The sequence below is a fragment of the Diabrotica virgifera genome, chromosome 3 (assembly GCF_917563875.1).
Source record: "Diabrotica virgifera virgifera chromosome 3, PGI_DIABVI_V3a".
Lineage (NCBI taxonomy): Eukaryota > Metazoa > Arthropoda > Insecta > Coleoptera > Chrysomelidae > Diabrotica > Diabrotica virgifera.
The window spans coordinates 106,722,394-106,745,566 of NC_065445.1; the positions used below are offsets into that span (position 1 = coordinate 106,722,394).

At 32.0% G+C, this 23,173-nt stretch overlaps 1 protein-coding gene across 1 annotated transcript in view; it reads left to right on the forward strand.

Moving 5' to 3' along the window:
- Positions 1-23,173, forward strand: part of LOC126882019 (putative inorganic phosphate cotransporter) — a 94,341-nt gene that overhangs the window by 56,360 nt on the left and 14,808 nt on the right. Inside the window, exons 6-7 of the mRNA XM_050646795.1 lie at positions 2,824-2,956; positions 18,866-19,122. Coding sequence (XP_050502752.1) covers positions 2,824-2,956; positions 18,866-19,122 — 390 coding nt within the window. The remainder of the gene's footprint in view (positions 1-2,823; positions 2,957-18,865; positions 19,123-23,173) is intronic.

Genomic DNA, 23,173 nt, shown 5'->3' on the forward strand with positions numbered 1-23,173 from the left:
TGGAAGAAATCACGATCCTCAGTAATGGGGAAACGACAGGAGAGAGATTAAGTTGTGACGAAGTGCTCGGTGCTAGATTCATTTTTCACTAAAAATCGAAAATCCTGCAAACCGAATAACGTTAATCCGCACCAGTAATATAAAATATAACTACTAACTAATAATGACTATAATATATATTATACTTTGTACTAATCGTAAGTAACCAGAGTGTATAAAGGCCAAGTACACGTAACTAGAACAAACTGCTCTAACAAACTACCTAAAACTGCAAAACCACGCTAAAGAGGCACTGCCTCTGAAAAGATGTTTAATCCCGGTTCCAAAAATTATTCTCATTTCAGATTTTATTACTGTTAGCCGATTTCTGTCGGCTTCGTAATATGCTAGAAAAGGCACCCTCAGAGGCACTTATCGACGGTGCCTCTGCTATATTTGAGAAAGTGAGAAAGAGAGAGACGCACATCTACTCCCACGTAGAGTAGGTACCGGTGTCTTTATGAAGAACGCTTAAATACAAAGATACGGAGTCAGGGCCGTACCAATTTTTATTTTTCGTCATAAAAATTAAGTTATTAAGTTTTATAATAAAAATAAAGTTATTTAGCAAATTTCAAAAAATTAAATTATTGTATTTAAAGAATTGATGATGAAATAACGAAAATAAAGTTATTTAGCAAATTTCAAAAAGTTCAATTGTATTTAAAGAATTGATGATGAAATATCGAAATAACGTAAATAGTCGATTAATATACTGGTGAGGCACTGCCTCACCTGCCTCATAGGACCAGCCGCCACTGCTAAGTTACAGCCTACTTAAAATCGGGGTTTTTTCGAATTAATCTTGAATCCAACATTTTATCATTAAATAGCGCAAGCAATAGAGATTTTTGGAAAAAAATTATGGAGACATCTTTTAAAGATTTTACTGATACCTTTAAAATGTGCTACGATAAAAGTGATTTGGATAAAAAATGGCCGTGTTATTAAACAAACAAAATGATTATGTCATTGAAAACCCAAAAAAATAATTACTTAAGTCGATGAATTTTTCACAAAAATAAACATTAACATTATCCATATACATTTAGTTTTATTTATAAACTGACTACGTGTTCTAAAATTTAACCGGTTTAAACTTAGATTTGAAAAAAAATTCAATTTAGTATTAAATGATTTTTTGATATTTTATAAATTTTTTCCATTTTTTCAAAATTACTTGAAAACTAAAAGAAATTTGAAAAATATATATAATACTAAAATGTAGTATTTTTCGTACTGAAACTTTTTCAGCTTTTTCGATGTCTCTACGATAAAAACTGAGTGAGATATTTATATTTTAAGTTTGCACGTAAGTGTGAGAAACAGTTTTATAAGCTCTTTGAATCGCATGCTTTAAAAATCAAAGACCTCCAGAAAGTCCAACTTTGGAAAGTTTGAGAACTTTTAGAACTTACAATTCCCGACAAAATAAGCTTTGAAACAATGAAATATCTTGAAAGTTACAGAAGTTATCGTTAAAAAACCGTTAAGCTATTAAATTTTCAGCTTGCTATTAATTAACTTTTTTGTTACGTGGGATCCAGGTCTATAAGTAAAGTAACTTGTGAAGCGATAACGATTAATTTCAAAAGGGACCAACTTTATTTTGAGCGTAATTTGCTTACATTTAATGCTAAAAATTAAAAAAAAAAAAATAAAAAAATAAAAATAAAACTTTCTTAAAAACTTCTGATAAATTTTCCCTAAAGAGTGCTTCATTTTTTGGATATTTCACGTCGAAATGTTCGATTTGGAATTTCACGAATAAAAACCTACTTTTCATTAGCTACAACTCTGGTTTTACTAGCTTTGCAAACTTCATACATACACAGATTTTTTCAGTTTTTCATAATGTATATTTCTGCTCCGATTTTTCAGTTATTTGCGAAAAACCGTCTAACAGCGTGGTTCACTTGTTGAAAAATGAACATATTCACTTGCTAATAACTCGAAAAGTATTGACTTAAAGAAAAAACTCTATAGAACAAAAGTTGCTTAAAATTAGTCAGTTTATCAATTTCCGGACTTATTTTGGACCTATATTGTTTCACCCCCGAGAAGGGATGAAACTCACCCCCAGGGCAAAAGCACACATCGCTACTATATTAATTCGTTTTCTTTGACTTATTGACCCAAGCGGTTGTTTAAAATTCACAGGTTTTGCAATATTTTACCGTGAGCGAATGATCTAGTATGTCTTTGTATGGGTAGTTTATTAGGGTTGAAAATATTAAATATTTAATACACTAAATTACGAACCTAAAATAAAGTTTAAATCACTACAAAATGCATCATTACCTAATTTACAGTTAAACATTATTTTTTTATACAAATTCTTATTTAGAGGGTAGTTTTTAAGGGTTTAAAACTATAAAATACATTTCAATATGAGAAACAATCAAATTCCTATATTAAACATACTATTTAACATACCTACACATAATTTAAATTTAAATAACGCTTAAATATATGCTGTTTTTATTTTTTGGTAAAAAAGGGTAGTTTTCACGCCTTAAAAATAAAAAGCACACATTGTCGTCATATCACTTTTGAAGAGGAGAGCAAGATGAGCTTATTTGCAAAATTTCATCTAAATCAGTGCGGTTCTTTAGAATTTAGAGGTTTTGCAATATTTTACCGTTAAGGAACGTACTAAATGCTTTTAGTCAATTTGCAGAATTTGAAAGGTTTAAGTTGTTTTAAATAATAGAAAATTTTTGTCATCTGATACAACTATAGTCTAAAGTCAAAAGGGGTTTATATACATTTCTTTAATTTCAGGGTAGTGTACTGGCAGCCTTACCATATTTCATTATGTGGTTGACGAGTTTATTTTTGGGTCCATTAGCTGATTTTATAATCGATAGAGGTTATGTTAGTCTTATAAGGAGTAGAAAAATCTTTAACTCTATTGGTAAGTTTCTAACATAATTTTTTAAATTATGTTAGTTATCAAAATTAGACAATGATCAGAACAATTGCTGCAATACGGATATATCTATCTTAAAAGCAAAATTAGTAGGCGCAAAATTTCGGACCGATGCTTTTTAAATTCATTAATTGTTTTCGAATCCTGAGAAACCTAATAAATATTTTTGAAACATTTAAACGCAAAATGAAAGATTACATTATTATACAGGGTGTCCCGAAAAGATTGGTCATAAACTATACCACAGATTCTGGTGTCAAAAATAGGTTGATTGAACCTCACTTACCTGTAGACAATCGTGCATATCGTGCACATAAAAAAGTTACAGCCCTTTGAAGTTACAAAATGAAAATCGATTTTTTTTCATATATCGAAAACTCGTTAGAGATTTTTTATTGAAAATGGATATGTGACATTCTTATGACAGCAAGAGATTATTCCAAAATTAAAGAGAAATTTGTCCGCCCCATTAAAATTTTATGGGGGTTTTGTTCCCTTAAACCCCCCCCCAAACTTTTGTGTACGTTCCAATTAAATTATTTTTGTGGCACCATTAGTTAAACACAGTGTTTTTGTCTGTTATGACTTTTTCGATAAGCCAGTGTTTATCGAGATATTTTGAATATTTGTCGAATCCACCACATATTTGTATATGGTTAAGTACGATTATAGAGACCTGTTATAATCTGAAAATTTAGCTATAATGTACATTTTTAGGTATATTTTAAAAAAGAAACCACATCTCGATAACAGGTGACTTATCAAAAAAAGAATAAGAGGCAAACAAGTTTTAAAAACACACTGTGTTTAACTAATGGTTCCACAATAATAGTTTAATTGGAACGTACACAAACATTTGGGGGGTTTAAAGGAACAAAACCCCCATAAAATTTGTATGTAAATATATTAAAAAAGAAGCCGCATCTCGATAAAAACTCGTTTATAAAAAATATTCAGATGCAAAAAAGTTTTTTTTACGAGCGTGCAAAAATGTCTACTTTCGCGCACGCATTTTAGTTTAGAAAGTTTTACTTTTCCGCACGCGGTTTTTACTTTTCCGCACGCGTATCCACCGTCATGGAAACCAAGATCGTCGTCATGCTAACTAATTATATTGAAAGTTTGGTTTTGACAACATCAAAGAATTAAGTCAACTTTTTAACAATTTTATTATTATCAAATACAAAATATGTAATTTTAATTATATCTATTTATTATTTACAATGTTTATATTGAACGTACAACTGAATCCTACGCTTTTTTCTTCAAATATGCTGTTAACTTAAAATAATCGCCTATATTGACATTTTTTTCAATTTTTAATACTGACTTGAGCATGGAATAGCGGGACCACAAAGTATTTGGTTTGCAGATTTTGGATAGACTAATAAAATAAGCCAAAAACACTTCTTCTTTTAAGCTATTTACACTTTTTTCTTTACACCAACTCATAAAAATATTGTATTCTTTCTTGTACCTGTTTGCTGATTTTTCCGGTAACAAATTAAGATAATTGACAACGTCGAGGATAGATGGAGGTAGTTCTTCGTCACTTGATGCCATCTAAATCACTGAATTATTTTTTAATTCGTAAGTAAAGATACATTTCAAAGTGTGTGACGGTGTGACGTCAATGAACTGTCAACGGATGGAATAGGCACGAAGACAATTAATGCAGCCACGATACAAGAGAGAGGTCCTAGAGAGAGACAGACAAGGTGCTGGAAACTTTGACAGGCCGTGTAATTTGAGTTGCCTATATTAACTTAAATCGGGGAAATGTAAAATTCTAAATATAAAAGTAACATAAAAACATACGACTTCTTCACTTTATATAAAACAGTCACCAATTTAGTATTTAAATAGTTTTAAAATTATTTAACTTCCAAATGCTTTAGGAAAGTAGGTATTTGTTTTGATAAATACAAATAACAATTCTGAAAAGTATTTAAACTGATTTAAACACCAAGTATAGTACTATGTACTCTATTTACTCTGTAAATACAAAAAAGTATTTAAATTTTGAAATATGTACTGCCAATCAGCCCTGAAAGTTAAAATATGAGGTCCATTCAACGAACTGTCAATACTGATTCAATCGGGTCCATTTATATAGGCAACTCAAATTACACGGCCTGTCAAATTCTCCAGCACCTTGTCTGTCTCTTTCTAGAACCTCTCTCTTGTATGTTGGTGGCAATCTCGCTTCACTATTTGAATGGGACAGGGCCATTCCATCCGTATTGACAGTTCATTGTGTGACGTGCTTCTTGACAATAATTGCTTTGTTTGACATCGTTGCTATTCCTTTAAAATATTAAAACCTGTACATAACAGGTATTTAGGCACCGCATTGAATTTAATTCGGTGTTATTAGATCGTCGTCATGCTAACCAATTATATAGAAAGTTTGGTTTTGACAACCTTGTCAAAGATTTAATTTGTGTATATATTTTTATATATATATATATATATATATATATATATATATATATATATATATATATATATAATGGATTTCTACGGCTGTCGCCGCCTCTCCATACCCAGCTTCCAATTTTTTCTATCGTAACACGTATCTTCATCTAATTGCCTCGAATCCATTGTCCCTCCAGCTTCTCCGTGGTCGTCCCCTTCTTCGTTTCTCCGGTGGGACCCACTCTAATATTTTTCTCGGCCAGCGAGTCTCATTCATTCTTTTAACGTGCCCGAACCATGTCAGCTGTCTCTTTTCAATATCGTCCATTATAGTTTTTTCCACCTTCATACGTTCTCTAATTGTTTCATTTCTTACATGTTCTAATCTGGAAACCTGACAACTTCTCCTCAAGAAGTCCATTTCTGTACTAAGTAGCTTCTTTTTATTTCTTGCACTTATGTCCCAAACTTCTGCACCGTAGATTGTAGCGCTCTTCATTATACTTTCATATATTCTTTTCTTTGTTTCCTTCCTGATATCTTTGTCCCATAAAATTGAATTGAAGGATCTAGTGATGCTTCTACCTTTATTGATCCTGTGTTGTATTTCATCTTCACTATTTCCTTGTTTGTTAAATATAGCTCCCAAATATTTGCATTGTTTCACACCAACAATATGTCCTTGTTCCAATGGTAGGTTTTCAATGTCTTCGTTTCCCACTATGAAGTATTCTGACTTATCCATATTTATTACTAATCCTGCCTGTTGGTAATGCTCATTTAGCTTCCGTATCATATAGCTTATATCATCTTGATCTTGGGCTATTACAACTTGGTCGTCCGCAAAGTATAATGTAAATAGGGAGTCATCTCCCACTTTCAGTCCCATCGGTTTTACTGCTTTTGTCCACCTCTGTAAGGATTGGTCAAGGTATATTTTAAAGAGAGTGGGAGATAGACAACATCCTTGTCGGAGGCCTTTTGAAGTATTAAATGTCTCAGTGAAATTCTTGCCGTTTTTGATTCTGGTGTTAGTGGTCTCATACAACATTCTAGTTGCTTGTATGAGTTTTCCATCGATACCGATGTCTTTCATTGAATTCCATAGTTATATAATGGGGACACTATCATAGGCTTTTTCTAGGTCGATAAGAGCGATGTGGGTTTCCTGATTTCTTTGTATTCTTTTTTCTAGTGCTATTTTTAAAGTGAAGAGATTGTCTACCGTTGAACGTCCCGCACGAAAACCAACTTGTTCTTCAGTTTGCTTTCCTTGAATTTCTTGTTCTATTTCATTTCTTAATAGCCTGGAGTATAATCTTCCAATGGTGCTGATGACTGCAATTCCCCTATAGTTTTTGGGGTTATTTTTAGGTCCCTTCTTATGTATGGGAGTAATATGTGATGTTAGCCATTCATCTGGTACTTTTTCTCCATTCAGGCATCTTTCGAAAAGATTTTTAAGCATATCCCATAGTTTGGGTGGTCCATATTTTATTAATTCAGGATTAATTCCTCCAGCTCCGGGTGCTTTCCGGGATTTCATATTTTTAATAGCTTCTTCCACTTTGGTTTTATCTAGTTGTATTTCGTGTTCACTCTGTATATCATTCTCTTTTTCTTGTATTCTTGTTATATATTGTGGTCGTTTTTCTACCAATAATTCCTTAAAATGTTGTTCCCATTCGGCATCAGATATACTCTTAATTGTGTGTCCACCTTTATGTGATGTTCTTTATCATCTTCCATGCTTCTGAACTCCTAGTTCCTCCTAATTGTTGATCTATGTATTCACATTTTTTGATCCAGGTTGCGTTTTTTCTTTTAATCACTTCTCTTTTTACTTCTCTATTTAGGTCCCTGTATTGTTGTTGAATCTCAACGTTTTCCTGATTTTGTAGACGTTGTAGGTGAAGTTGTTTTTTCTTCTCTATTTTCTCTTCGATATCTTTATCCCACCATTCTGGTTTCTTTCCGTTTTCTAAGTTTCCTAGTGCTTCTTGTGCTGCTTGTTTTATGCATGCTATGTGATTATATTCTTCTTCGGTTGTACTTTGTTCTTGACTTAGTTTCTGTTCAAGTCTGTTACGGTACAGATATTGTGTACTTTCATGTTGTAAGCTATTAATATTATATTTTTCTATTTCTGGATCATATGAATTCCTTTTGTGTTCTTTTTCTTCGGAGTTATTTTGTTTTGGTATAAATGGAACATAAATTTTACCGATTACTAAGCAGTGGTCTGATCCGCAATCAGCCCCTCTGAAAGCTCTAACATCCTGGATGCTAAATTTTGCATTTTGTCTCGAGATTAGATAGTCAATGATTGACTTAAGTCCACGTGTATGTTGGTACCAAGTAAATTTATGGATGTCCTTATGTTCAAAGAATGTGTTGTATATTTTAAGTTCATACTCCTCGCATAGATTGATCAACCTTATCCCATTGTCGTTAATTCTTTCTTCTCCATATTTTCCCACTACATTACTGTGGTCTTGTTTGCCTACTCTGGCATTTAAATCTCCTGCTATAATCAATTCGTGCGTATTCGGAACCTGTTCTATTTGATCTTTTAATATTTCTTCAAAATTGTCTTTTACTGCAATCTGGGCATCGTCATTGGGAGCGTATACCCCTAGGATTGTAATCGTTCTTCCTGTAATTGAGAGGGTCAGTTTTATTATTCTTTCGTTTATAGCATCCCATGATTGTATTTGGTTTTTCCATCGTTTGTTAATCATTACTGATATCCCTGCTTTCGCTCTTTCACTTTTTAATACTCCCGTGTAGCAGTGTATATAATTCTTAAGATCTTCACAGGCGTTTCCCTTCTTCTTTGTTTTCGAGAGGATAATCAGGTCCAAGTTTCCTTTTTCTAGTTCCATAAGAATTTCTCTTTGTTTATTTCTAATTCCTTGTATATTCCAAAAACCAATATTCAATGTCCATTTTCGTTGCCGTGTTCGTCTTTGATTAAAACTGTCCCGTTTCCGAGGCCAATTTCTGGGTGTTTTAGCTTTTGTTTATTTTTTTACAGGTGTAGGGTTGCTGGCCCTACGACCTAACCCTTCTCCTTTTTCCGGGCTTGGGACCGGCAAGAATGACCGTCAAGCTACTCGATCCACCCAACAATCATTCCAGGCGGAGTTATATATATATTTTTTTTTTATATATATATTTTTATATTAATTCAATTAATTTGGTCATTTTCAAATGCTCGTAGAAAAAATATTGTTCCTAACTCTTGCAGAAAGTCTCTTTTCCGCACTCGACTGCTTGCCGAACTCCGCTTCGCTTCGTTCGGCAAACTGCAATCGCGTGCGGAAAAGTATGACTTTCTGCACTTGTTAGGAAAATAACTATTAAAAACGTTGTGTTTAACTAATGGTACCACAATAATAAATTAATTGGAACGTACACAAAAGTTTGGGGTGGTTTAATGGAACAAATCCTCCATAAAATTTTTATGGGGTGCACAAATTTCTCTTTAATTTTTTTTTAAGATGCTCTTCCCATGAGAATGACACATGTCCCTGTTTATTAAAAAATCTCTGATAGTTTTCGACATATTGAAAAAAATCGATTTTCATTTTGTAACCAGTGGCGGCTGGTGGGGTAAAATTTTGGGTAGGCCAAGCCAGCAAATATTACATATAGCTATGTGTAATCAGTGGCGGATCCAGAGGGAGGTGTCAGGGGGTCATGACCTCCCCCCAAATATTTGAAAACCCACTTATCCTATTGGTGGTAAGACTAAAAGTGACCTTGCATCAGAGAAAAGTAATCACCCTCAAGATCCATGACCCCCAAAAAAATAGCTGCGCCAGTGTGTGTAATACATATTTTTTTTTTGTGTGAGAGTGGGAATCTTCTAAAGACTGTACAAGATGAATCGTACCTGGCGTATGTTGGATTCAGAGTAAACGGAGTACATCCGAACGCAGTTCCCCGTTCCCCCACTGGAGGCCTTGCCCCCGGATGAATCCGTGTTACAATGCCTACCAACTAAACCCACTCTCGGCTTACGCGCGTGGCACGTCTTTCCAGACCGTTCTCTTGCGCGCACAGCCGCTCTTTTTCTGTTCTTTTCTTTTTCTCTCTGTTGCTTATATTGCTCTTGTTTACCCCTGTTGTCTCTTTCTTTCTATAATCAGTAGACAGTGATGAAAGCCGACTTTGCGTCATTGTATTTCGAAGAGACACCGAGAAGAGATGACTTTATTCGCTTTAAAGTGGAGAAGGTTCTTTCAACTGAAGCGCTTGTTGCAGGTATTGTAGCAAGCAAACAAAATAACTTGTAGATTTCAGGAAGAATTTCATTGGTTTCGTTGTTAAACATACTTTTAATTAGTTCTAACAAACTCTTATCGTGGAAATTTTCACGATGAATAGCAGAAAAAATCATTTCCAGTTCAGTTTTTAATAAGGATTTATTAAAAAGTAGTTCATATGTATCCCTCAATGAGTCCAAAGCTTTTTGTGGAAATTTAGCGCCGTATTCTGTGTGAATCTTTTATTATCGCCCAATTCCAGAAATAAATTCCGTTTGTTTAAAAATATGTTACAATTATAGATATATGTTACAGTTACATATTTTTTATCATAATTTAGAAGAAAATTTATATTACAATTCGATAATTACGTTTTAAGTGGCAACGATGGTCGGCGAAGGCCCGATCGTCTGGTGCCTAAACAGCAAGCATAACACGACAATATAAATCGTTGTCCGGCAAGCGACTTAACTTCAAACGCTTTTTGTACGGAGATCTTATGTGAGCGGGGTCGGCCGGCTCCGAACGGGCCTATTAATGATATTTAAAATGCCTGGATACGATTCAATGCTTTCTGTGATAAATAATTGTTTTAACGGAAGCTAATGTATTGAGTGATTTAGTACATTTAAAAGTTATTTACATGCATTAACATAATTTTTGAATATATTTTTTTCAATTTTAAAGCAGTTAAAATTATTGGGTAGGCCCGGCCTATCCTGCCTACCCCCAAAAGCCGCCACTGTTTGTAACTTCAAAGGGCTGTATCTTTTTTTATGAGCACATTTGTACTAAGGTAAGTTAGGTTCAATCGAACTATTTTTGACTCCAGAATGTCTGGTATAATTTATGACCAATCTTTTCAGGACACCCTGTATACAGTACACACCCTGTGTACAGTACGTAAATCGTTCAGCTGGACATAGGGAATATACATTGAGAGAATTGTAGCAACTGCGCTAACCTGTGTTAGTTGAAGCTTCTGTTCGAGTACGAGTTTTTTGTGCAATAGAGCTGTTAGAACGAATAGAATTAGTGACTTTTGAAGCAAGGCTGTCCATTGTCCATAAATAAATCAAAAACAAAGTTTATGATTAATGAGTTAATAATTTTACTTTAATTTCTAAAATATTTTTTATTTCAAAACTAAACGGTTTTCCCATTCCCTTAGGCCAAAAATACTTAGCTACTACATTGTAATATTTTGACGTTTATTTGAGTCAGTCGAAATGAGTTGTCAATTTTGAGGTTAATGTCCCTTAATGTTAACAACCATATTGTCATCGAGAGAGCTCAGTTGCCACAATAGTCTCAATATAATACAATGTATGTATTTATGTATCTAAATATATACAGTGTATGTTCCCTATGTCCAGCTGAACGATTTACGTACTGTATAGGGGAGTGCATAAAGATTATCACTTCGGAAAAAATCAAACAAGATAGAACTTTTTGTAATTTAATTAAGAAATGTTCATTAATTAAGAAATTAATTAAGAAATAAACAACATATCAAAAAGTTCTACTCGAGAAGTGGGTGCTTCATTTTTTATTAAACAAATGAACTACGAAATTAGATGTTTTTTTAAATAACTCCTAAAATATAAATTTTAGAAAAAAACTGAATTGACCATTGAAATATTCAGAAAGTTTTACAAAAGAACCGTATACAAAGAATTTTCTAAAATTAAATTTGTATCTTCTATAATTTTTTATTTATAACGCTAAAGTTACCCTTCTCACAAACATTGGCGCACTGTAAACTAGCGTACGGCGAAGTGCACGGTTGAGTTATTTTAAAGTAATTCTTTAACTAATAGATTAAATGAAATTTTACAAATTGAACATGAAAGAAGAATAATTAAGCTATCTTATGGTTATAATAAAAAGAAATAAAATGTATGAGCATAAGTACGGTGTTGGCGGAAAGTGAGCCTTACATGAATTTTGTTTAAAAATGATTTAAAAATGTGTAACTAATACAATTTTTCTTATAAAATCCTCAATTTTGCACAACTTACCTTTCAAGCATCTTACTAAATCAGGGGTGGCCAACCTTTTTAAGTCGAGTGCCAATATGAGAACAAAAAAAATTTGGCGTGCCACTAAAATTTTTCGACATACTAATATGGATACAATATATTAATAATATACGGTACAATATGTATTTCTTATGTAAATTCCACATTTTTCCGTTTAGTCAAGATAGTGGAGGTTTAAAAAATAACGTAATAAGTAAAACATAACAACAAACTTACTTTATTGTTAATAAAAATAAAATAAAAACGTTAAACAAAAAAACTTAAATATTTTCTTATTATCTAAAATTCAAATTATTAAACAGTTACTTATTTAATGTGGTATTTGAACTTGTATTTTTTTAATTAATTCATCTATATTGGGATTAATTTCGGAACTAGCCAACAGAATTAGATTTTTTAAATGCATGTCAGTTAATCGTGACCGATATTTTGATTTTATTATGTTCATAATAGAGAACATTTGCTCACAAACGTACGTTGAACCAAATCTACAACAATATCTCAGAGCTAACTCGTGTAAATTAGGAAAATTGTTTGCTGGTACAAATTTCCAAAATTCAATATAATTGGGATCAGTAACAGTTGAAATAATTTCCCTATATTTGGTTTTTAGTATAGTGTGGTTCTGTAAATCAATAATTTCGATCTGTATTTCAGCTGAGTAACAATTGATATCTTGCAGAGAAATAGAAAAAGGATTTATGAAAAGGTCAACATTCATTTTGTCTTTTTGAAAATCTTCAAACCGGGTATTGAATGAACCTAGCAAAATAGATATAAGGTTTTTAAATCTGTCATAATTTGGAGTTCTACTGACCTTGTTGGCTAATTTCTGCATTAATGTGAAATGTGTCAATCTCTATTCTCGAAAATCGTTACAAAAAAGCATAAGTTTATTCACAAAAGAAGATATATGACCAACTAGAGTAGGAAAAATACAATTTTTCCCTGTAATCTTAAATTTAATTGATTTAAATGTCTCATAATATCAGTGAGAAAAGCTAAATCCCAAAGCCAATCTTTATCATTAAGTAACGAGCACTCACTGGGTAGTTCATTGTTTTCTTGCAAATATTTTAAGACGCACTCCTTCAAGTTCCAAAACCTTTCGAGTGCATTTCCTTTGGAGAGCCAGCGCACACTGCAATGGAGAAGTAACTCTCCATCTTGCTCCGTTTCTTCCGCGAACAGTTCTCGAAATTGTCGTCGATTCAATGCCCGAGCTCGTATTTTGTTAATGCAGCGTGTTACAGGGTCAACAACAGATGACATGTTTAGGTCCTTGGCACAAAGAGCTTCCTGGTGAATAATACAATGGTACTTAAAAACTTTTCTTCCCAAATAGTTTTCCAGTAATGTAACAAACCCCTTTAGTCTACCAACCATGCAAGGAGCTCCATCTGTACAAACACTATCTAATTTTGACCATTCAACTTTGTTGACTTCGATTACGTTTTTAAGCTGTTGAAAAATGTCCTCTCCTGTTGTTGTGACTAGTTGGCGCAAATCCAGAAGCTCTTCGGCATTTTCAAAATTATCATTGGTATAACGGACAAAAATGCTTAACTGCGCATTTTCTGTGTTGTCACAACTTTCATCCAACGCTAAAGAAAAGAATTTGCAGGATTGTAATCCACTTATAATTTGGGAAACAACATCCTGGCCCATATCATCTATACGGCGCATGACTGTATTTCGGGATAATGCAATATTATCGACCATATTTTTGATCTTTACATTTCCCACATTTTTAGCAAATATTGCCAGACTATTTTTAATTATCTCCTCTCCATCAGAGTAGGCTTTTTTCTTCCGGGCTAACAGCAGAGAAAGTTCATATGATGTTTTAACCATAGTTTCCATTTCATCACTTCTCTTCTGAAACAGTGACTGTTGGCTGGCTAGGGTTTTCTTTTTTTTTTCAATAAAGTCGGCTCGCAAATGTGAACCAATAGGATATTTGTTGCTGAAGTCCTTATGCAGTTGTTTATAATGTCGTTCCAGGTTAAATTTTTTCGGAACTGCTACAGACAATCCACATATCAAACAAACAGGCTTTGAAGTATTACGATTAGTAAATAAAAATTGTTCTTCCCAAGCAGGTTGAAAATCGCGAATTGCAATATCATCTTCGTATTTTCGTTTTGAAGTCGAAGGCTTACTCGTGGACATATCGACCTACTTTTAAAATTTTAAAGAAACAATGCGCGATGACAAAATGTGCACATACAACGGGGCAGTTTAAAATAAACTAAGCAAGGGAACGCAGTCCTATTGCACATTACGACAGCTAGGATCACGTGCACCAATCGCAGCAATATCGCTCGCCAGAGGATGCAATGATGCCGCATCTATCGTAACTTCCGTAAACCTACCAAGTTTCTTCTTATTATTTTTTGTTTTTCAAGTTTTAATTTTTTTTAAAAGTTTTTTAATCTAAAACGCTACGCGTGCCACTGATAGGACTCAATCGTGCCACAGAGTGGCACGCGTGCCGCGGGTTGGCCATCCCTGTACTAAATGATGTATCATTCAAAAAAATCTCAAAAATTTCATTCAAATGATATGACGTCTCAAAAAATGTAATTTTTGAAATCTTCGTAGTTTTATAGAATTACCAAAAATTTAAGACGGTGTTACTCAAGTTTAAACAGATCGATTACAGTTTTATAAGTGCTTTTTTAAAGGTTAGGATGTAATTTTTAAAATTCACTGAATTATTTTACTTTAGAAATGAAATAAACTATTTCTTTTTATGAAATTTAAGAAAGATAACAAAAATGTAAGTAATACAAAAATCGAAAATTACTAGCTAAAAAAATGTTTATATAAAGTGATCAAAACTTTTTTCTGTAAAACTTACCTAAAATACATTTAATATTAAGCTTCAACAATAATAAATGTTCAGCAAAAAAAATTCTTTTAGCTAATATACAGTATGTCTGCGTAACTTGGAACCTATTGATAACTTTTTTATTATCAGGTTTACGAAAAAAAGTTATTCTTTATAAAATACTCTGCATCGTATATTATATAAGATGCAATTATGAAATATCAAATTTAGTTAATTTTATACGAGGTATGTCAAAAATTATGAATTTCACTTAGGAGTAAAGTACTGTTACATTTCACAATATCAAAAATTGTTATAAAGAAAAGTTGTTTGGAATTAAAAAATTTGTTTTAGTGTTCAATTACATCCTTCTAATTAAAATATTGTGAATAATAAAGGCACTTAACTCTTAAGAAAAACTCATATTTTTACATACCTCGTATAAAATTAAAAAAGTTTGATATCTGATGGTTGTATCTTAGATTTTAGACCAGGGAGAGCATTTTATGAAGAATAACTTTTTTTCGTAAAAGTGATAATAAAATAGGTATTATAATTGTAATAAAATGATGATGAGTATCCGTAATTTGAGAAAAAATTGAAAATTTTTTGTCGATTAGAATGATGTAATTGTATATCTAAACATATTTTTAAATTCCAACAACTTTTCATAATAGCATTTTTTGATATTCTGGAATATAAAGGTACTTTACTCTTTAACGAAATTCATATTTTTGACAAAACTCGTATAAAATTGATAAAATTTGATATCTGACGGTTGATTTTTTAGATTTTTGACTATCCAGAGCATTTTCTGAAGAATAACTTTTTTTTCGTAAAATTGATAATAAAAAAGTTTTCCATGTGGTTCCTAGCTACGCAGACATACTGTATAAGAGCTTCTGTATAAGAATTTTCAAATTGCAATGCCATATTCAGATTCAGCATAATCAAAAACAAAATAGAAACATATTTGATCAAAGTAAAATGATGAATTTAACGATATTTTAAAAATTATTTATACAAAACAATTGTTATTGTTTAAACAATTAATAAACAATTAGCGGCCAAATCTGCGAGTAGAACTTTTTACTTTAACATGTATATAAACTAACAAAAAAGTTTTAGAAAAATATAAGCCTGTTTGAATTTTTCCGAAACAATGCATATTTACGTTCTAATTGCACTTCCCTAATAGGGCTGAAGGTCCCTTAAAATAAACAAAAAGTTTGATTTGAATGAGATATTTTAAATTAAAAATCACACTAAATTTTATCTTTTTTTTTTCACCCCTGTAATTAATTAAAGTAAACATTAAACAGGATTCGAAAACAATTAATGCATTTACAAAATACTTTATTTAAAAATTCTTTTAAAAATATTTATAATTGTACAAAATATTTTGAAAAGAGAATAATTTACAATTATGGCTGTTCAGATTTTTATACCACATATCCCAGGCAACCAAATAACGTTTACAAAACGTTGAAATAACGTCATAATTATCACCAAAGGACGTCCGTTTATCCCGTTTTTTCGACGTCGAAAATCACGTGAATATGTCCCACCATAATTCACGTCACTTTTATCACGTTTTAAATACGTGATATGAAGAACGTAGTTTTTACGTCGATTTGTCCCACCATAATTCACGTATTTTTTATCACGTTTTAGCAATCTTAGAAGGCTAAAAATTAATTTAGTTTAATCAATAACACATAACTAATTACTTCATTAACAGAAACTAATCATCAAAAACAAATCAACATAACCTCAAATAGTTGTCAAGAAGAATTACTGTAACAAACTGTTGGTATACATACAATACTCAAAATGGTCTGGACCTATGTGATACAGTGCAACCCTGTGTGCAAAATCACACCTATCCATAATGAGATTATAATCTAGTGTCTAGTGTTACGCTCTATAGGGCTTTTGATCGATTGTCATTTGTTTCGAGCTTCTGCCATGTATCACATAATATTAATATATCTACGTCATAAGTCTTTGGTTTGTATCATTGTTACATACCAATAACGTACGACGTAGATATATTAATATTATGTGACACATGACGGGAGCTCGAAACAAATGACTATATGTGAACGAAAAGCCCTATATGTCATATTTTTTCCATACTAGAGGTCCAGTCATTGGACTGACCTAAAGTCAACTTTTTTCTTCGAGTCCCAAAGTTGCTTATTGTTAGAATGTTTATAAGTAATATATTGCTAAATAAAAGTTTAAAAAAATTACTCATACTTTAAGCGATACAAATGCATAGGCATATCTTTATTATTGTTATACGTTGATAGTAATTAACACAATAAATACGCACTTTAAAGACTAATACATAAATAGTCATGATGAAGAAGTACATTATAATTAAAAATGAATATCCATTTTCATATCGCTGCAACACGAAGCCAAAACCGTCTTATATTTCAGTTCGTTTAGAGACCGCAACAAGCACTCTGACCGAACAGTTTCAAAACTCATTAGGTTTTCATCAGAGAATGCATATGTTGCTATCTCCAAACCATGTATATAGCTGTAACATCTGTACATGCATTTGGTTCTTCTTCTGTCTTGCTGTGGGCATACTCAGCTGCAATATGGCTGCAGAGTTCACTATTACCGGCCATACACATACAATGTGCATTTGCCATGCCATCAGAACTGGCTATCACCCAAGCATCTAGTGGTTTAGCATTAGCTTTTTGGGAATGCTTCACCTAAAAAAATATTTTATCTTTGTGGGAATGCTTCAACTACAAAAATTTATTTTTATTAGAGTATTTGCATTCTTTACAATGATTGAGAATATTTTATTTAAAATCAGACATTCATATAATGTAATTTTAGAACAAACAATCATGACTTATTCTCTTTTCTATCATAGCAATTACATGTCAATCTAATCTGTGAACTGCGTAACTCCATTTATCCAAATTTTACAGGAGACACAAAAAACTATTTCTCTAAATATGACTAATGTGAATACTACTACATTTTAAAAGATAGGATGCTAAAATGGAATATTTTATAGATATACACATATCACTAACATTGGTACATTGTTTAATGAGTATCTAATATTACTTACCACCATATTTTCTTGAAAATATCACTTTCTAAACAGTGAGGTCAGTCGTGTGGTATGACAAACTAGGGAGTTGCATATTTTTTGTACTAAATTTGTCGCATGGGAGATACGGTGTATACGAAGATATCACTATTTACTCATCTGGTAAAAATATGCATGTACATCCTTTTTGAAACAAGAAGTAGGAACTTTTTCAAACACATGGCAGTATTAAGTCATTTTCAGAGAATTATAGAGTTACACAGTTTACAAATTAGGACGACGTAAATAAATCTAAATAAATCTTTAAACGTAAATAAATCTAATATTTAAAACCAATTTATTCAAAAGACGCTAATAGTGTTATCCATATATTTCTTAATGGTAAATAAATAAAATAAAGGCATACCTTTCCAACAATAATATAGAAATCATTAAAAATTTTTGCTCCCACTTTCATCAAAACAAATCCAGTTGTGAAGGCTTTTATGTGCCTGAATGCTTTTGTATGCTTTCATCTGCTACTTGGAGTAGTAACTATGAGACTCCCCCAGATAATAATATGTATCTATAATAGTAATTGGTGGAATGCAATTTTACTGTAAAATCCAATTCTGATGACTGAATTGTATATTTATGGATCTAAATCCCCAATTATTTTCAGGTTCAATGAATATATAAAACAATAAAAGAAATAATGTTATTGCTTGCAAAATTCATCATGATTGATAAATATTAGGGGGAAATGAACAGTAAATAAAAATTGTTTGGCCTACCTTATTTTAACATCTGGAGTTTCCAATAATAATTTCCTTAAATAATCACTTTGCGTTGTGGTAAGTTTATAAAGTTCACAAATGACAAACAAAAGTTTTAAAAAATATACAAAAAATAGCAAGCAAAATCCAAATAATTCGAAAATAGGCAGACTACGACGATACAAACATAAACATGAAACTATGAAACATAACCTTTGTCTTTTAACTTTTAAGCTCCTCCCAATTTCGTGACGTCAGACAAGGCTGTCTGAAATGAAAACGTTTTTAAACGTATTTTAACGTCATTAATCTTACGTATTTAAAATCACCTACAAAAGACGTCTATATGACGTATTGTTCAAACACGTGTGTACATTCAACCAAAAATTGACGTTTTCTCCACGTTATATGACGTATCTTGGTTGCCTGGGATTATAATATTTAAGTTATATGTAACAAATGTTCTCAACTTTCTTCTTATCTTCAGGTTTCTTCATACCGGCTTTGGCTCTAATCTCAATTTCGTTTATACAAAGCAATAATAAATGGTTAATAGAAACAATCCTAGTAATAACAGTGGCCTTCAATGCTGGACACTACAGTGGATTTAACATCAATCATATCGACTTGTCACCAGTTTTTGCAGGAACTATGATGGGGATAACCAACACGATTTCTGCGCTTTTCACCATTATGGCACCTCTAGCAGTAGACGCTGTCAAGTACCTTTCCAATTATACTGAGGTATGTTACAATTTAATAGTTATTTATGATATAAGTGTTAAAAGTACACGTTTAAGGCACGCATTTGAAAGTTTGCAGAATGAGCGAAAACGAGTTCTGCAATTCACATGAGTGTCTTAAAAATGTACTTTTTAACACGCATATCATACAATATTTTTTCTACAAACGTAATTACAGGACAATATCTACAAAACTTTTACTTGAACTGACATTCCAATTTTATATTTTTTTGACATTACATCAAAATTGCATATACGGTCAATACGAACTGCAGTGCCTTAAAATTTTTTTTCTACAACCACTATTCAAAGTGCACTTTTCTGCACGGTTTTATGTTAGCAAACTTGATATTTTCTCACAGTATACGATATTTGACATTAGTGTGCAGAAAAGTGACGTTTCTGTGCCGCAAAGTGACGTTTCTGTGCCGCAAAGTTCTTTTCTGCACAGCTGACTACCTCATTCTGAGTAACGTTATATTCTGTTTACATCCGTGGACTACCGCATTCTGAGTAACGTTATATTCTGTTTACATCCGTGGTTAAACGTTAGACAAATATATAACCTATAAGACAATTATTATATTTAACTATAGCATAGAAACTAAATTATGGATGTTACAACTGTTTTATTTTACAATTTTATTCTTATTAAACATTTTATAATTATCAAATAACCAATAAGGATTTAGCAACCTGTGCAAGAGACGTCGAATGAAGTAGGTTTTGTGTAAATCCGTGACTGCATAAAAATATAATGTCAATAATGTGTAATAATTGTTTAAATTTAAACAAATTAAGGCAGTGCATTAATTTTTTAACTGATTTCTGTGCAATTTATTTAGGTATAAGGAATTTAAATTGATTAGTAGGTATTAATTAAATACAGTTTAAAATTTATCACATAGGTACCTATTATAATTAATCGTCGTTTGGAAATTGTGATTTTTATTTTTAGGAAAAACTGTGCTTGTAGAAAAAGTATAGTGTGAAACACGTGCAGAAAGGTAATTTCTCACTCGTTTGAATTGCGGCACTCGCTTGCGCTCATACCGCAACTTTTCAAACTCGTGAGAAATTAGTACCTTTCTGCACTTGTTGCACAATATACTATTTTTCTACAACCACTATTCAAAGTGCACTTTTCTGCACGGTTTTATGTTAGCAAACTTGATATTTTCTCACAGTATAAGATATTTGACATTAGTGTGCAGAAAGGTGACGTTTCTGTGCCGCAAAGTGACGTTTCTGTACCGCAAAGTTCTTTTCTGCACAGTTGACTACCTCATTCTGAGTAACGTTATATTCTGTTTACATCCGTGGACTACCGCATTCTGAGTAACGTTATATTCTGTTTACATCCGTGGTTAAACTTTAGACAAATATATAACCTATAAGACAATTATTATATTTAACTATAGCATAGAAACTAAATTATGGATGTTACAACTGTTTTATTTTACAATTTTATTCTTATTAAACATTTTATAATTATCAAATAACCAATAAGGATTTAGCAACCTGTGCAAGAGACGTCGAATGAAGTAGGTTTTGTGTAAATCCGTGACTGCATAAATATAATGTCAATAATGTGTAATAATTGTTTGAAAAGCTTCTGTATGAGCTTTCGTAACGTTCGGTTGTGTGACAGTTCAGTGTGGAAGTGATAATTCAAAAAAAACGCAGGCGGCAAAAACAAAATAGGAACTACATAATAGAGGTAACTAACAAATTTCCTATCTGTTGAATTCCTAAATTTCCTGTACTTTCTTTGAATAAAATAAATTATACATTATCTAGTTAGGTAAAAAAGAGACAGCTTTGCATTACACGGTTAATTATGGGGGACTCTACGGGGGGGGGGGGGGGCTAACCCCCCGGTGATGAGGAGATGTTAGATAATATAGAAAACACTGAAAATAATAGCAGTTTAAATAATACACCAGTACTTGATAGCAATGCTAATTCAATCACTAATAATAACAATGAAATAAAAAAAGGAAAAAAACATTTCTATTATCAGTACACTGATACCGGTCCCTTTGAGGTATTTATGGAGTCAAAAGGCGATAACGTCGGTAATTATAGTTTTTTGAAATTAGCAAAATACATAAATGACAAAAAATCGAGAATGTACTTAAACTTAGCAAAAAAGGAAAAAACCGAATTAGCGTTGCTTTCAAGAAATGGGAGGATGCTAATAAATTTGTTTTAAATGACGTGGTCAGAAATGATGGATATGAATTGTTTATTCCGGCAAATAACGTAACATGTTACCACAGCTATTTCTCAGTCGGAATTATTTTTATATTATTAGTTGGTTTGATTTAGATGAGCATGAGACATGACAGTTCAAATAAAACACTAGATAACTATAGAGAATATAATGTCAACAAAATTTTAAGTCCCTTTTTACATACAAATATTAATTTTGATTTCAATAGTTTATAAGAACAAAAGTAAGTAATTAATTAAAAAAAATAAACCAGAACCAGCTGTTTCCTTCACATAAATATAAAAATCATTGTATTTTAGTCCCCTTTTTTAGACCCCTTAACCCAATCTAAATTGTACCTTGTTCTTTCTTGTTTTCTCCCATAAAATAAAATAAAATCTATTACCGTCCTTATTTCCTTCAATAAAAAAAATCATTTGCCTGGATAAACACACTGCAATCTTCCTTAAATTTTGTCAAAATGTCACGTCAAATATCGAACTTCTAAATAAATCTGCCAAATTTATTATTTCCAATATACTGAATAAATGTAAATCTGGTAAATAAATGTACTTCTATTACTTCTTTAAACAGGATCGATAAATACATACAATTTTGTACTACCGGAACACCCTTTAACATACAAAAGGGTCTATTACACGACTCTCAGCCTGGCCATCAATAAACATCGAATTAATCTCTAGAGGATTTTCCAAGACAAATCTTTACGTGCCCCAAATTTCCAGCACACCAACGGATACCTCAATAAGAGAATTCCCAGTACATCCCACCAAAGGATTGAAAAAGTACCATTTCAATTAAAAAAACTGGGAATCCAAATCGCCGACCAGGCTTCAAGTGCTTTCTCAAAAATGTTTATTAAAAAGAATGAACGTTGTTGATTTGCTAACAAGGCGTTCAAAACAAAAAACTCTACAACAAAAATCTTCTCTCACTGACTCACACAAAAAGCATATACATCCAAACATACAAATTATACATCCTCCAAGGACAAAATAATCGGTTATAAACAACCAAAACTCAACAAACGTTACTACTAAATTTTCAACCGTAATAACTCCACCTTTCCTTCCGGAAAGAAAATTAAGTTTCTTTGAATTGAATCCCAAAGAAACTTGTTAAAAATACATACTATGTTACACTATCTACATCAGAATCCGATTCAACGTGGCTATCAGAGTTCTGTGGGTGAGGTTTCAAGTCTTTCACATGCCAGTGACCAATAGACTTACCATTATCATTTATTAATTCATATGTACAATAACCAACCTTACGCTTTACTCTAAAAGGTCCAACAAATCTATCAGCAAACTTAGATGTAAAATAATTAGCTTTATCAGAAAGAACATAGTTCTTTTTCCAAACTAAATCATTTTCCTTAAAATGAACATCCCTTCTTCTTAAATTATATCTTTCTCTGGTGTTATCTGAAGCTTTATCAATCCGCTTTTTAACCCAGTCTCTCAACCTATTCATATTTTTAGAACGATCATACACACGTTGTTTATTTTCTTCATTCCCTATTTTTAGATGATATTCACTTCCATGAGTCATCATCTCACAACCAAAATTAATGAAGTATGGTGTTTGACCTGTCACCTCATGTTTGGCAGTTCTAATAGCACAACCTAGTTCAGGTAAATTAACATCCCACAACCTATGATTATCTTTAACATAAGCCATCAACATGGTTTTCATGATACGATTAATTCGTTCAGTAGGGTTTGGATGAGGGGTAAAATTTGGAGTAAAAAGAAATCTGATTCCAAACTCTTGACAAAAAGATCTTAAAATATTACCTTTGAACTGACTTCCA